Below are 16,136 nucleotides of genomic sequence, written 5' to 3'. Positions count from 1 at the left end.
CTCTGTCCAAGACTGCAAGAAACTACAAAGGATTGTAAACATAGCTCAGTCCCTCATGCAAACCAGCCTCCCATTCATTGACTCTGTCTACGCCTCCCACTACCTCAGAAAAGCAGCCAGTATAATTAAAGAACCCACACACCCCGGACATTCGCTCTTCCACTTTCTTTTGCAGGGAAAGATGTACAAATGTCTGAAAACATGTACAGACTAACTCAGGAACAGCTTCTTCCCTGCTGCCATCAGACTTTTGAATGGATCTACCTTATATTAAGTTGATCTTTCTCTACACCCTAGCAATGAATGTAACACTACATCCTGCACCCTCTCCTTCCCTTCTCCCCTATGTACTCTATGAATGATACATTTTGCCTGTATAGCGCGCAAGAAACAATATTTTTTGTTGCATCCCAGTAATGTGACAATAAAAAATCAAATTAAAGAAGAAAATGAACTGTAACTCATGGAGACAATCAGCGAGTATTCTTCACCAGAGTGTTGCCAGCAGGTCACACATTTGTACACACCAATGCCAGATTGAGAAACTACCAGCATTTTTGCTTGTATCCTGTTCTATGCCCACAACCTCATCACTGATCATTCCTAGAATAACAAACCCAATACTGGGAAGCAATTCACCTGCTGGGGTTATCTCAGGGTTAAAACATAATAGTCAACGCTATGAGTATAAACAAAGTAGAGTCTCACCTCATCAAGGTCGCCCCTTTAACACAGCAACATGGAAACATAGAAGGCAGAAGCAGGAGCAGGCCTGTTCCACCATTCATCATGATCATGGCTGATCATCCAACTCAATAGCCTAATCCTGCTTTCTCTCCATAACCTTTGATCCCATTCATCCCAAGAGCCGCCTCTTGAAAACATTCAATGTTTTGGCATCAACTACTTCCTGTGGTAATGAATTCCACAGGCTCACCACTCTTTGGGTGAAGAAACATCTCCTCACCTCCAACCTAAATGGTCCACCTCAAACCCTCAGACTGTGACCCTGATTCTGGACACTCCCACCATCAGGAACATCCTCCCTGCATCCACCCTGTCTAGTCTTGTTAGAATTTTATAAGTCTCTATGAGATCCCCCCCTCATTCATCTGAACTCCAGTGAAAACAATACTAACCTAGTCAATCTCTCCTCATACATCAGTCCCACCATCCCTGGAATCAGCCTGGTAAACCTTTCATTTGGATTTAGACAAACAATATGGATAAATACAGGATGACGGTAACTCATAATCAGGCTCAGTTGATAGAACTCTTGCCTCTAGATCACAAGGTTCAGGGTTCAAGTCCCACTCTCGAGCTAAAGCAGGAAAATCAAGTGCAGTATGGGAGAGTGCAGCATTTTCTAAGATGCTGCCTTTTACCAAAGATATTAAACTGAGGCCCCCCCTTCCCTCACCTTTCCCCCCTTTCTCACCCCTCTCCCCCTTCCCTCACTCCTCTCCCTCTTCACTCAGCCTTCCCCCTTCCCTCATCACTCTCCTTTTCCCCTCATTCCTCCCTCCCCTCCCCTCGTCCATCTTCTTGAAACAGACCAGGGGAGGTATCGCCAGTGTCCTGGTCAAATATTTATCCCTCAGCACAATTGATCTGGCCTGAATCACATTGGCGTTTATGACAGTTTGCCATGTGCCAATTGGCATTACGGTAGTGAGTACATATCAAAGAAGGACTCCATCGGTCGCAAAGTGTTTTGGGAGGTCCAATGGATAGCAGCAGCCATAATCTCACGATCCCTACCAATACGTTAGCTCCTTGGAGGAGTGCCAGAGCAAAGATGGCCACCATCCCTCTTTTTCCAGCAGTGCCACCAGTAATGGTGGCCATTGCTGGGATTGCAGCATTCCCCAATACCCAGGGAGCAATGGAGCCAAGACTTGATCTGGTCAAGACTGGGCTGATAGGACCTGAGAAAGAATGGGGAGTGCAGGGCCAAGCTCAACAGGGCAGGTGAGGAGCAGATACACATGGGAGGAGAGGGCAGTGGTGGCGGGGGGGAGGTGTCCTCCAACAGGTATAAGATGACTGAACAGAAGGTATTTCCAAGGCCTGGAAACCATGCTGCCAGATTTCACTTGGTGACCAGGAGACATGGCGTTAACCTTCCCCCACCTGGGAAAAATCCCAACAGTGACAAGGAGAAGCTATTAATTGGCCATGTAATGGCTTCAGTTAGCGCCTGGGCCTTCAAAATCTTTTCCCCCAGTACTCAGAAACCGTGGACACCCATTGTACATGAGAATAATTCTCACTGAGCGTTAATGATGTGGTACTAAACAAGAATTATTACTATTTTGGTGGAAAGTCAGGCATGATGTGGAGATACTTTGGCGATACATTGAGGGATCATAACTAACAGAGCGAGATCAGCCATTTTATATCCCATTAAAATGAGCATCAGGCTGGATACAATCAAATGAATTCCTCTCCTCACCGATGGAAGTTAAATTGACCCTCCAGTAACCCCAAAATGATTGGATTGTCAGAAGATTGGAAGTGAAGGATTCGGTTGAAATAAGGGCCAAGATTTTGGATTGGTGCCCAGTTCCATAGGGATTCCATCCCATTTACATTGGGAACTTAGACACCAACTTGGGGGCCTGGGTAGGTAATGTGGGGGGAGGGTGGGGCGGGTGGTGGGAGGGTGGCAACAGATCCTCAAGGCTACATTCTCCCCATGTCTAGAAAGAACATCCCAAGGAGTTTCCTTGGGCAATTCTGCCCGTATTACATCCTAGAATCACCCGGTCAGCCCTAAAAACAGCCTCTGAGGACTCCAAATCTTTAGGATGGACACAGCAATCTCATTCATAAGGCGGACCATTTGGAATAAGGAAATCATTCGCTGAACCGCAGCAACATCAGGGCAGCAGGTTGGTGCACTGGCATCCTGCCAACTCAGTAAGTAGTCTCACAACACCAGGTTAAAGTCCAACAGGTTTATTTGGCAGCACAAGCTTTCGGAGCCTCAAGCTCCTTCTTCAGGTGAGTGTTGTGAGACTTCTTACTGTTCTTACCCCAGTCCAACACCGGCATCTCCACATCATTCCTGCCAACTATTCAGAGCAAATTCTATTGGAGAATCCTTGCAATGACAATGGCCCGAGTCAAAAAGAATGACCCCACCCCAGGGGGACTTGAGACAGTGCCGGTGCTGGTAGACTAGGGCTGAATGGGTAACTTGGGTATGCCCCACAAATCTTCAGGCTGGTGAGTTTTAACTCATTCATTCCCGTCCAATATGTGGCTCTCATCAAGTGGAACTTAAGGATTTCTCAAACCTCCTGAGGGTAACATAACTGGGAGACAGGATTTTGCAACACAACCTACTTGATTGTATTTTGTACCATCACAAAACTGAACATCTTCCACCTTCTTTTGAGTTAGTTATTCCGTAATAGATAATAGTGTGCAGAATAACGAGAGTAGAACAGAAACCAGGGTATTTCAATACACAAGATCTCCTTGAATTCAAATGCTTTATATATAGATCAATGAGTACCTGGGAGTGGGTAGCACGGTGGCACAGTGGTTAGCATTGCGGCCTCATAGCGCCAGGGACCCAGGCTTGATTCCGGCTTGGGACACTGTCTGTGTGGAGTTTGCACATTCTCCCTGTGTCTGCGTGGGTTTCCTCCCAGTGCTCTGGTTTCCTACCACAGTCCAAAGATGTGTAGATTAGGTGGATTGGCCATTCTAAATTGGCCCTTAGTGTCGGGGGACTAACTAGTGTAAATGTATGGGGTAGGCGGATAGGGTCTGGGTGGGATTGTGGTCGGTGAAGACTCAATGGGCTGAATGGCCTCCTTCTGCACTGTAGGACTCTATGATGTACAAATCTATGATAGATCAATGAATACCTGGGAGTCTGCAGCATGGTGAAAGAGTGGTTAGCGCCGCTGCCTCACAGCGCCAGGGATCCGGGCTCGATACAGCCTTGGGTCACTGTATGTGCGGAGTTTGCATGTTCTCCCTGTGCCTGTGTGGGTTTCCTCCCACAGCCCAAAGACATGCAGGTAAGGTGGATTGGCCATGGTAGATTGGCCCTCTGTGTTGTGTGTGTGTGTGTGTGTGTGTGTGTGTGTGTGTGCTGTGATGGACCCGTGTCCCATCCTGGGTGAACACTGCCTAACTCCTGGTGTCTGTTGGGCCAGGCTTTAACTCCCCACGATCCCGAATTGGAGTAAATCTTGAAGTGAAGTGAATAGCTGGGAGTGAGTTACAGACTGAAATCTCATCAGGGGACTCAAAAGGTTTATGTATAGAATAATAGATACCTTGAAATGAGTTACAGACTGGAATGCGATCGAGGGTTCAGTTGGTTTATATAATGGATACCTGGAAGTGGGTTAAAGACTCAGGACTTCATTGAAGTGTTTGGATGGGTCATCCATAGAATAATGGTGAGTTGTGGGCTAGGCCCAAGGCTGCATTATTAGGCACCATCACCAAGTACATAATATCCATGCTGAGACAGGGACGATTGCAATATCAGTGGGCTACCAGGAAGACCTCCTTGGGAGAGGCATCATCCTTTAGGAAAACAATGAAGATATGGACACACTGGGGCCAAACAAAAGGCCTAAAGCATTGTGAAAACTCAACGCAACTCTAAAAAACTCAGCCTTTTAGGTTCCTCTCTTTCTACAGAAGCAGTCTTCTTGAAATAAAAAACGTCTCAAAACCAGAGCCTGCAATGCCAAACATTGTTGTGTTTTGCGTCAGCCCAATTACTGCGCTGTCAAGATGGCTGCCGTGAAGCAAGTGTCTGCTGAGCCAGGGAGGGTGAATGGATGCTGTTAACTGGATCAAACTCCCAGGAGGGTCATTGCTTCACCCTCAGATTGATCATTTATGGAACTAAATGCCGTAACATGAACTCAGCTGAAACATTTTTTTTTAAGAAATGGACATATTTCTAATTGAACGCAGCATGTGGATTGCAAAGGAAAGGTCCTGAATTGGACCTACGCATGAGCCATCGATGAGCTGGATGGGCTGAATGGCCTTGTATTCTTATCATAAAGGTGCCAGTTGTAAGCCTGTTCTACAAACAATGAATAAATAGTTACTGAGGATGTAGGATTTGTCAAGAATGTCCAACTAAGACTAATTCTGGAACATCCAAGTACATTCTTTGAACACATTGGAGAAATCAAAAGGGGAGAAAAAGATAATTAAAACCTACCATAATCCACCAGTGTCTCACTTTGGTGTAACTCCAAATGAACGATTATAGATTATACTTACATAACAAGTCAATATAACAACAACAAATTGTTTAAAAAAAACCCACATCTGTCAAGAGTAATCTCTGTAAAAATCAAACAGAGGGACGCCTGGAGGTGAAGCCAGGGCCAATGTTGTGTAACTTTTGCCTCCGTTAAACAGTCTTGTTGGGGGGGGGGGCACTGCATCATAAAAGACTGCAGAGATATAAAGAGCTAAAAGTTTGTGTACAAAGTTTAGAACTTTTCAGTCGACATCTCGTCTTGCATTGCTTTTGACTGCTCGCTCTTCACCTCTTTGGGCCTCTCCTCTTCCGCCATCTTGCCTTGCCCCTCACTGGACACCGTTCCTAACACTTTGGCGCTGTGCTCCTGCGCTTTCGCCCGCAGGGCGGCTATGCTGCTCTCCCGCAGTTCCTCTTTAGAAATGGCCGTCTTGGACTCCTTGCCCTTGACTTCTCGCTCGATGTCCTCTTGGCCGGGCTGACTGCCATGCTCGGCTTCCACTTTCCTCACCACCTCAGATGCCTCCAGGGACTTTTTGTGCATTCCTAGAAAGAATTGTTGGTACTCGGTTTTAGAAAATCGTCTGGTCATTGGTAAGCCATCTTGAACTGAAAACGGTAAGCAAAGAAAGATGCCAAGATTAAACTGTAGTAGGATCCTGGGAGCTAAAGGCTTCATTTAACACAGACACTACAGGTCAGGTCAGGTTATTAGACACAAAGGTTTCACTGGAGGATTTGCTCATTTGTATAAAAGGTGCATGGTTTCCAAGGCAACACCCAAACTTGGGCAACGTAGGGACATATAACTCCAAATGCCTTTTGTTTTCACAAATTATCCATTATAAGTGTCACTGCTGAGACTCTTGTTCCAGCCAAGGCCTTGTTTCGTCTTCATAAATGCTTAATGAGGAGATAGACCGAAAGCCGGAAAATCCCACCCAAGTCAACGGACCCTTGTGTGGTCCGTCCCACCCACTACGATTCCCCTTGGTGGACAGGATGGGAAAATTCCCCCCTCTGTCTTCAGATAGAGTTTATCCAGGCAGCTATTGTTTGCAGATAGGAACATTCTGAATTTAGCTCGAAACTGATAAACCCTAATGTTGCTGCAAAGGTGACAGGTCTCGCTGAAGCTTTTCATCTTGCACTCATCAGGATAAACACAAGAATACCAAATTTCAAATCAGCACAATTTGAAATTTGAAAAAAAGTGAAAAAATTCTTCCAAGATGGCGCCGGGGCGAGGCGACTTCTTGCAAGCTGTGCCCAGCATACCTTCTAATACTAACTTTTACTCTCACCCTATGCTTCTAAAACTTCATTCCAACTCTTTTAAACCATACAATAATGCTCTAATTCAAGCTCTTACAAATTTGGCACTGACCTTCTTCTACACCCTGACTGTAACACTACACTCTCTCCTTTCCTTCTCTATGAATAGTATGCTTTGTCTGTATAGCGCACAAGCGGCAATACTTTTCACTGTATACTAAAGCATGTGACAATAAAATCAAAGGCATTCTTGTGTTTGTCCTGGTGGATTGAAAGATGTAAAGTTGCAGAAATATGTCTCACTTTCCAGCCATATTACAGTTCAGTCCCTCTAAGCAACTGGCTGATAAACTCTCCTCTAAGTTGAATGAGCGGGAGTCACTGTTCTTTTTGGTACCACTGAATATAAGCTGAGAAATGACTCCGTACTTATCCAGTAATTATCTGTTCTGCGGGTAATTTTCCATCAGAACAACAGAACTTTCACTAAGATAAAAAATGGCTCAACAGTGATTGAGGGGAAAGTATTAATTCCACCAAACACTGTGGGACAGAAAATGCTTTGGCCCATTTTCTGATGTATAACTAATTTTTTTTTATTCTTGTTTCCAAAAAGCCATTAAAGCATTTTCAGTGGTTGCAAAATTAGTGTGAGGAATTGTTTGGAGATCTCCATCAACAGTGATGTCATTGCCTCTGGTGAAAAATATAATGCAGCAGTGGAAATGAAGGGAAATGATATTTAACTCATCAGGTTTCACACAAGGCCATCGTATGGACAATCCTCTCCACTGAGGCAACCTTCGATTGTGTCTCGAGCACTGGATTGCAAATGGCTCTTCTCAATTTGTTGGAAATTGGTAAACCCTTGTGATTAACATCCCTGACCGCCTGCTGGGTGTGACTCTGATGAAGGCTGATGGGTTTCTACGGGAGAGGTGAGGAGGGGTCAGTTAATGGACGTGCACAGGAAGCAAAGGAAATCCAAAATGGAAGATGACTTGTGTCGGAGCACATGCTTCAGCAAAATTCTTTAATTCACAACAGTTCAAATATAGACAAGACACACAGCAAACCGCAGAATGTGAATGATGCTTCATAACATTTATAACGGAAAGAAAATACAGAAGAATTCCATGTCCATCGGGCTGAGGTTTGTCAGGGTTGCGAAAGGCTCGCGTTTCTACGAACACGCACACAAACATACGGCCTCTCGAGCCTGCTCCACCACTCGATAATAGCTTGGCTGATCTGGCTGTGGTCTCAACCCCGGGGTGGCACGGTGGCACAACGGTTAGTAATGCTGCCTCACAGTGCCAGGGACCCTGGTTCGATTCCAGCCTCAGGTCACTGTCTGTGCGGAGTCTGCGCATTCTCCCCGTGTCTGCATGGGTTTCCTCTGGGTGCTCTGGTTTCCTCCCACACTCCAATGACGTGTGGGTTAGGTTGATTGGCCATGCTAAATTGCCCCTTAGTGTCAGTGGATTAGCAGGGTTTGCAGGAATAGGACCTGGGTGGGACCGTAGTCCGGGCAGACTCGGTGGACCGAATGGCCCCCTTCTGCATTGTAGAGATTCTATGATTCTAAACCATCTCTATCAACCTTTCACTCCCTTCCTTATCAATAATCTACCCCACTCTTCCTTAAAAATATTCAAAAATTCTACCACCTTTTGAGGAAGAGAGTTCCAAAGACTCATCACCATCTGAGAGATAGAATTTCTCCTCATCTCTGTCTCCTCAAATGGGCAATCTCCTATTTTTAAATGGTGGCCACCTAGATCTCCCAAAAGAGGAAACTTCCCTTCCAAACCACCCTGTCAAAATCCCCTCAGATTCTCTTTCTTTCAATGGTTTAGTTTTTTAATCTTTTTTTTGCACCCATTGTCAGCACATTCAGTCCTTTGAGTAAAATTTCCTCCACTCTGTCCCAAACACGTGCTTAAATCCAACCCAAAAGCAACATCCCTTCCACGTCAATGACTATCTTTCTTCTAAACTGATGGAATGAAACTTAGGGCAAATTTTCATGGATGATGGGTTCCCCCCCCCACACTCTCCACCTCCTTTCCCCCAGCAGGGAGGCAGTGCCATAGAGATTTCGCCATTGGACTAGTAATCCAAGGTAATGCTCTGGGTACCCAGGTTCAATACAGAGAGCTAAAACACGGCCCTAGTTGGAATTTGTTGTCAATTAGTATTTAGTCACATTGCTTACGATGCAATGAGCTCCTTCTGCCTAGAATTGGGATTCCGTTGGCCCAATCTCAATTTTTATTGAACCTTACTTCATTCTATTGATCGCGGTTGGATTGGAAACTGTTTGAAAGTTGAGTGTTTCAAATTATTTTCCAGCCCAGTTGAAACCTGGTTATTTATTTCCCTGACTTGAGATGTTTAGCTAAACATGAGCCAAAACAAAGGATGACAACAGATAATGTTGAGTTTGTGAATTGGTTCTCACTCCTGAGTGATGAGGAAAGCGTCATATTCTCACTTCAGGCAAACTCTCCTCGGTTTTCTGGATGCAGATAAAGCCGTCGCTACTCTATCTCAATCTCAATCTCACTCTGGAGTGCAGAAGGGAACCACTCAGCCCATCAAACCCATGCCAGAGCAATCCAGTTAGCCCCATTGTCCCAATCTATCCTTGGAGCCCTGCAAGTTTCTTCCCCTCAAGCAACCATCCAATTTCCTTTTGAATTAATCATCATGACCTCAGAACAGTTATCCTCCAGCCCCCCCCGCCCCCCCCCCCCCCCCCAAAAGGCCTACGTCATGTGTGATGCCATTTCCTTTCCCACAACAACCATCTTGGAAATGAGATGGTCAGTTAGGGACAACCCCTGTCATGCCCCCAGAGCACTGCTCAAATCAATTTTACATTGACTCCCTGGAGAACCTCCATTAGTCTGAACCCAAAATTCAAACCCCATTGTTACCCAGAGTCTGTACATTTTAAGAACACTGGGAGTCATCTTCATGTACAAAGTGAAAGGTTGCATCAACATCTTGTTCTGCCCAGTTAACAATCTGAGTTTGTGAGGAGCCTTGATGAAGTAAATCAGGAGAAATTTTGTTTCCATTGATCTATTGGAGGCCCATTAACCAGGCGGCATGGTGGCACAGTGGTTAGCACTGCTGCCTCACAGTGCCAGGGACACGGGTTCAATTCCCGGCTTGGGTCACTGTGTGGAGTTTGCACATTCTCCCCATGTCTGCGTGAATTTCCTCCGGGTGCTCAGATTTCCTCCCACAGTCCGAAAGATGTGCGGGTTAGGTGCATTGGCCATGCTAAATTCTCCCTCAGTGTACCCGAACAGGCGGCAGAATGTGGCGACTCGTGGTTTTTCTCAGTAACTTCATTGCAGTGTTAATGTAAGCCTACTTGTGACATTAACAAATAAACTTATAAAACATGGATTTAGGATAATTGGCAAAGAAACTAATGGGGGGGGGGCGAAATCCTTATGATTCAGCGAGTTGTTATTATCTGGAACTCGTTGCCTGAAATGGAGGCGGAAATAGATTTAATAGCAACAGGGAATCGGCTATTTATTTGAAAAAGACGATGATAAATGAGGAAGGTTGGGGTGGGAGGGCTAACTAGATTGCTCTTTCAAGGAGCTAGCGAGCTAGTAATGACATCTTGGGCTGAATAGCCTCCTTCTGAGTTGCCTTACATTACCTGTTACAGCTAAATCCATTAACCAAGCCCAGTCCCCATTTTGGTATTGTGTGTGTTTTTTTTATAAAACCCTCTGTTCCCATGTCAACGTGTCTCAAGCAGTGGAAAAATAAACAATTACCCAGAAGCCATGGAGCGCAGGATTCCATGATCCCATCCTTCGCCGACTTCAGGATGGATTCCGGCAGTGGTATGGAGTGCCGCACCATCGCTCCATACAGCCCGTACTCCGCCATCACACTGCTCCGACCCCAGCACTTCTCACGCTTCCTCCATTTTGCTCTACGATTCTGGAACCAAACCTGTTCGTGTGTGGGGAGGGGGGGTGGGAGAGGGGTTTGGAGAGAATTATAACAACGCAATCCATCTGAAGCAAGGAATCTCCTGCCTAAGGCTCAGTGTTAATGGAACAAGAAGAGTTTCCAATTGTATAGCATTTGCACAAAGCTAGCAGTTTCCCAAGGTGCTTTACGGTCAATGTATGGAGATACTGGTGTTGGATTGGGATAAACACAGTAAGAAGTCTCACAGCACCAGGTTAAAGTCCAACAGCTTTATTTGGTAGCAAAAGCCACTAGCGTTTGGAGCGCTGCCCCTTCGTCGGATGAGTGGGAGTTCTATTCACAAACAGGGCATACAAAGATACAAACTCAATTTACAAAATTGATTACCCGTAAAGACTCGCATTCCAATCATTATTTTGTAAATTGAGTTTGTGTCTTTATATGCCCTGTTTGTGAATAGAACTCCCACTCACCTGATCAAGGGGCAGTGCTCCAAACGCTAGTGGATTTTGCTACCAAATAAACCTGTTAGACTTTAACCTGGTGTTGTGAGACCTCTTCCAGTCAGTACACAGAGTTAAATAGACAGAGGCATTAGGACAAGTGATCAGAAAGATGACTCAAGGACATAGCATTTAGAACAGATCATAGAATCTACAGTGCTGAAGGAGGCCATTTAGCCCATCGGGTCTGCACTAACCACAATCCCACCCAGGCACTATTCCAGTAACCCCATACCTTTACCCTGCTAATCCCGCTGACACTAGAGTCAATTTTAGCATGGCCAATTAACCTAACCCGCGCACAAAATCATAGAATCCCCACAATGCAGAAGGAGGCCATTCAGCCCATCGAGTCTGCATCAACAACAATCCCACCCAGCCCCTATTTCCATAACGCCACATATTTACCCTGCCAGTCCCCCCGGCACTAAAGGGGAATTTAGCATGGCCAATCAACCTAATCCGCACATCTTTGGACTTTGGGGGGAAACGGGAGCACCCGGAGGAAACCCATGGGGAGAACATGCAAACTCCGCCACACAGTAACCCAAGCCGGGAGTTGAACCTGGCTCCCTGGTGCTGTGAGGCAGCAGTGCTAACCACTGTGCCACCGTGCCGCCCCAATTGATTTGAAAGAGTAGAACATGACTTCCTCATTCGCCAGGAACTGATTCACTTTAATACTAAATAATGTTTTATGCTGTGGTATAATATTTCTATAGTTTCATATACAGTCACTTCACATCAGGGGCAGCAGGGTGAGAGATGCAATAAAGATTACAAATTGTCCCAAGCGGCTCTCAAACTGTACCAGGAGATTGGCAGTAAAGTGATGTGTGCATCCAGGATTTTCGGGGAAGTTATGGCAACTGATTATAAGAACCACCCTCTTCCTCCTAATGCACCCAAAAGAGGTTACTGATATTGGTGCATGATATGGCAAATTAAATTGCTCCATGGAAACTTTCAAAAGAAGCTCTTGGAATTCCCTAACATCCTCACAACTTTAGTCCATTCCAAGGTATTTACGGCAAAATCACATTTTTTTCTTTAAGTGTAGTCACTACACTTCAAGAGAAGCACACTGGTACAGCGGTTAGCACAGCTGCCTCACAACACCAAGGACCCAGGTTCAATTCCAGCCTCTGGTCACTGTCTGTGTGGAGTTTGCATGTTCTCCCTGTGTCTGCTTAGGTTTCCTCTGGATGCTCTGGTTTCCTCTCACAGTCCAAAGATGTGCAGGTTAGGTTGATTGGCCATGCTAAATTGATCCTAGTGTCGGGGTTTAGCAGGGTAAATGTGCGGGGTAACAGAAATAGGGTCTGGGTGGGATTGTGGCCAATACAGGCTCAATGGGCCAAATGGCCTCCTTCTGTACTGTAGGAATTTTATGATTCTATGATATTCTAATAAAGAAATGCGGCAAAGAGTTTGCACACAGCATTTTCCCACATTCAGCAATAAGATTGTGGGGGAATTTTTTCAAAAAAATTCTAAGTTTCAAATGGGGGAGAAAACAGTAAGTTTTTTCAATGAGGTAAGACATGGGAATTTACCACACTCTGCAATACAGAAGCCACAATGCAATTCTCGCCATTAGGGAGGGGTGGAGTGTCAGCTTGCTCTAGAAGCCGGCTGCTGAGCTCTAGGTGCGCCATTGCACATGCACCCTGATCTTGCAGTATACTGTGTACACAGTACGACTAGTGAGGCGAGCTGGTAAGATCACGCCCATTGTTAGATATAGAATGAAGGATAAATAGCCAAGAGATCAGGAGCACTCCCTTGCTTATCTATGGTGAAATAGTGCCACATTTTCCTCAGGTATGGCCTGGGTTTAATTTCTCATCCTCTGACAGCACAGCACTCCCTCGGTACTGCACTGGATTTGTTCTCAGACACCTAGAGTTCAGAAGAGAGACAATGTTACCCAGTTTTTCCAATTATTCTAAATGGGTTATGGCGTTGCTAGCAAGAACTTCCCTAACCGCGCTTGAACAGAATGGCTTGCTGGGCCACATCGGAGGGCAATTGTTAGTCAAACACAATGCTATGGATAGAATCATAGAATCATAGAAATCCCACAGCGCAGAAAGAGGCCACCTGTCAGTCTGCACGGACCACAATCCCACCCAGACCCCAGCCTCATATCTCTATACATTTACCCACTAATCCCTCTAATGTACGCATCTCAGGACTCTAAGAGGCAATTGTTAGTATGGCCAATCAACCTAACCCGCACATCTTTGGACTGTGGGAGGAAGCTGGAGTACCCGGAGGAAACCCACACAGACATGAGGAGAATGTGCAAACTCCACACGGACAGTGATCCAAGCCGGCAATCGAACCCAGGTCTGGGATCTGGAGTCAAATGTAGGCCAGACCAGGTAGGAACAGCAGATTTCTTTCCCTATAGGATATTGGGGTGCCACCGTGGATAGCACTGACTGCCTCAAAGCGCCAGGGACCCAGATTCAATTCCCAGCTTGGATCACTGTCTGTGCAGAGTCTGCACATTCTCCCCATGTCTGTGTGGGTTTTCTCTGGCTTCCGCCCACAGTCCAAAAGATGTGCTGGTTAGGTGCACTGGCCAAGCTAAATTCACCCTCAGTGCACCCAAACAGGCACTGGGAGTGTGGCAACTAGGGGGTTTTCAGAGTAACTTCACTGCAGTGTTAATGTAAGCCTACTTGACACTAATAAATAATACTTTGGGGAAGCAGATTGGTTTGATGACAATCGATGGGGTCACCATCACTGACAATTGGTTGCAAACTTTATTATTCTACCAGCTGCCGTGGTGGGATTTGAACCCATTTCCCTAGAGCACTTGACGACCATTACACCACTATCTCCCACCAAGGTTGACACTAAAGGGGGCATTTCTACTTTTCAGCGATGATACTTGGCGAAAAAAAAAATCCTATCATGTTTCAAAGTAAAAAAAAACCTAATAATTAAGCTTTTAAGACCAAAATTAATTTTGACGGCTATCCCTGGAGATAGATTTAATGGGAGAACAGGGTGAAGTTGCCTAAACTGGTTTAGATTTACTAGCATGCATACCAGGACTTGAGGGTTTGAGTTGTAAGAAGAGACTGGGTAGATTGGGACATTTTTCCCTGGAGCGTCAGAGACATTTATAGAGGTCTGTAAAATAATGAGGGGCATAGATAAGGCAGATAGTCAACATCTTTTCCCAAAGTTAGGGGAGTCTAAAATTAGAGGGCATAGGTTTAAGGGAGAGAGGAGAGATACAAAATAGCCCAGAGAGGCAATTTTTTTTACTCAGAGGGTGGTGAGTGTTTGGAACGAGCTGGCAGAGTTTAAAAGTTTATTTATTAGTGTCATAAGTGGGCTTACTTTAACACTGCAATGAAGTTACTGTGAAAATCCCCCTAGTCGCCACACTCCGTCGCCTTTTCAGGTACACTGAGGGAGAATTTAGCATGACCAATTCTAGAGGTAGTAGTAGAGGCGGGTACAATTTTGTCTTTTAAAAAGCAATTAGACAGTTATACGGGTAAGCTATAGGGGACATAGCTTTAAATTGAGGGGTGGTAATTATAGGACGGATGTCAGAGGTAGGTTCTTTACTCAGACGGTAGTAAGGGCGTGGAATGCCCTGCCTGCAGCAGTAGTGGACTCGCCAACTTTAAGGGCATTCAAATGATCATTGGAATAGTTTAGGTTAGAGGGTCATTAGATTGGTTCCACTGGTCGGCGCAAACATCGAGGGTCGAAGGGCCTGTACTGCGCTGTAATGTTCTATGTATTTCTAAGCTGGGTGTAGAGGGGTGTGGGCCAAACACGGGCAATTGGGACCAGCTTAACGATAAAAACTGTGCGGCATGGACAAGTTGGGCCGAAGGGCCTGTAAACCTCTGCGACTGCGTGGTGTTAAAGTGCCAGTCAGTGCTGACGGCGCAGCTTCAACAGCAAGAGATTACACAGATATCGGTGAAACGCCCAGCAAGGCGACGCTACCTTGTTAAGCTGTTGCTGATGATGTGGGGAGGCGGTGGTGGGTGGGATGGGTGGGTGGGTGGGTAGGGGAGGGGGGGGGGGAGGAGGAGTGGTGTGTGTGGTGGTGGGGGGGGGGGGGTGGCGCGGGTTAGGAATAAAAAAAAATTGTCAAAATCATTCAAGGCTCTTTTGTAACTCATGACGGCTCCTCTCCCCATCAAAGACAGCCGCTGATGAAAAATCACTTCAGCTGCAAGAGAGGCAGGCGTGCAGCGACCCAGGGGGCAGCTGGAACCTGATTGAAAAATAAGTTAATTTCTGCATCAATCGATGGCACAGCTTAGCGACAGCCGCTCAAATATCACGGGAAATTAAACTAGCCTGACTCCAGGGAGAAGATGCATTGACCCTTCCTAATTACAGCCGTGTAGTTATCATTTTCACCTTAACTGATCCCACCTCGCAGTCTCCCGGGGGAGAGCTACATCTTCTGATTTAACTAATTAAAATGGGAAAATTGGGTGTTAATTTTGCGGTGGAAATTTTCGGAATTACCCTGTAATGGAAATGAAATTAAATCGCTGGCAGATTGATGGTACAGGTCAGGACATAATCTTCTTCTCCTGATTGCCTGATTAAGGCTGTTATCATTTTAGAAATCACCTCATGTCCTCGACTCCTTGATAAGTTGGATGTGAGGAATTGGTTGGTATAATTTATCACATCTCTCTCTCTCTCTCTCTCACTTGTATTTCAATGAGATGGCACTGAGATGGGGCCTGGGGGAGAGGGGAGAGGGAGAAGGGGAGGGAGTTACTGTTTAGAGCACGTCATCTGGAGGTTCTGTTGCTCTCGTTGTTGGCAATAGTGTTGAGGCCAAAGTGGGCGAGGGGTATGCCAGCAACGAGTTGGCACAAATGGGTCTTGTCCTGATTGGCAGACTAATGGGTTCCGTAGGGATCTGTGCTAGGACCCCAAATGTTCACATTATATATTAATGATTTGGAAGAGGGAACTGAATGTATTATCTCCAAATTTGCAGATGATACAAAGTTGGGTGGGAGGGTGAGCTGTGAGGAGGATACAGAGATGCTTCAGCGCGATTCAGACAGACTGTGGACATCTGCGTGGCAGATGCAGTATAATGTGGATAAATATGAGGTTAT

The 16,136-nt window shown here is 45.7% G+C and overlaps 1 protein-coding gene across 2 annotated transcripts in view; it reads right to left on the bottom strand.

Annotated features, from left to right (window-relative positions):
- Window positions 1-2,663: 2,663 nt before the first annotated feature.
- The window catches only part of vsx2 (visual system homeobox 2), a 59,237-nt gene continuing 45,764 nt past the window's right edge, over window positions 2,664-16,136 (bottom strand). Inside the window, exons 4-5 of one of the 2 annotated variants that reach the window (XM_080201947.1) lie at window positions 10,339-10,519; window positions 2,664-5,863 (exon numbers count right to left, since the gene is read on the bottom strand). In XM_080201947.1, the coding sequence (XP_080058073.1) occupies window positions 5,487-5,863; window positions 10,339-10,519 (558 nt within the window). In that variant the 3' untranslated portion in view covers window positions 2,664-5,486. The remainder of the gene's footprint in view (window positions 5,864-10,338; window positions 10,520-16,136) is intronic. The other variant, XM_080201948.1, reaches the window with a different exon arrangement.

This window comes from Carcharhinus amblyrhynchos, chromosome 14, assembly GCF_965287045.1.
Source record: "Carcharhinus amblyrhynchos chromosome 14, sCarAmb.v2.hapA, whole genome shotgun sequence".
In the NCBI taxonomy this organism is placed as follows: domain Eukaryota; kingdom Metazoa; phylum Chordata; class Chondrichthyes; order Carcharhiniformes; family Carcharhinidae; genus Carcharhinus; species Carcharhinus amblyrhynchos.
This window is presented reverse-complemented; position numbering and strand designations above follow the sequence as displayed.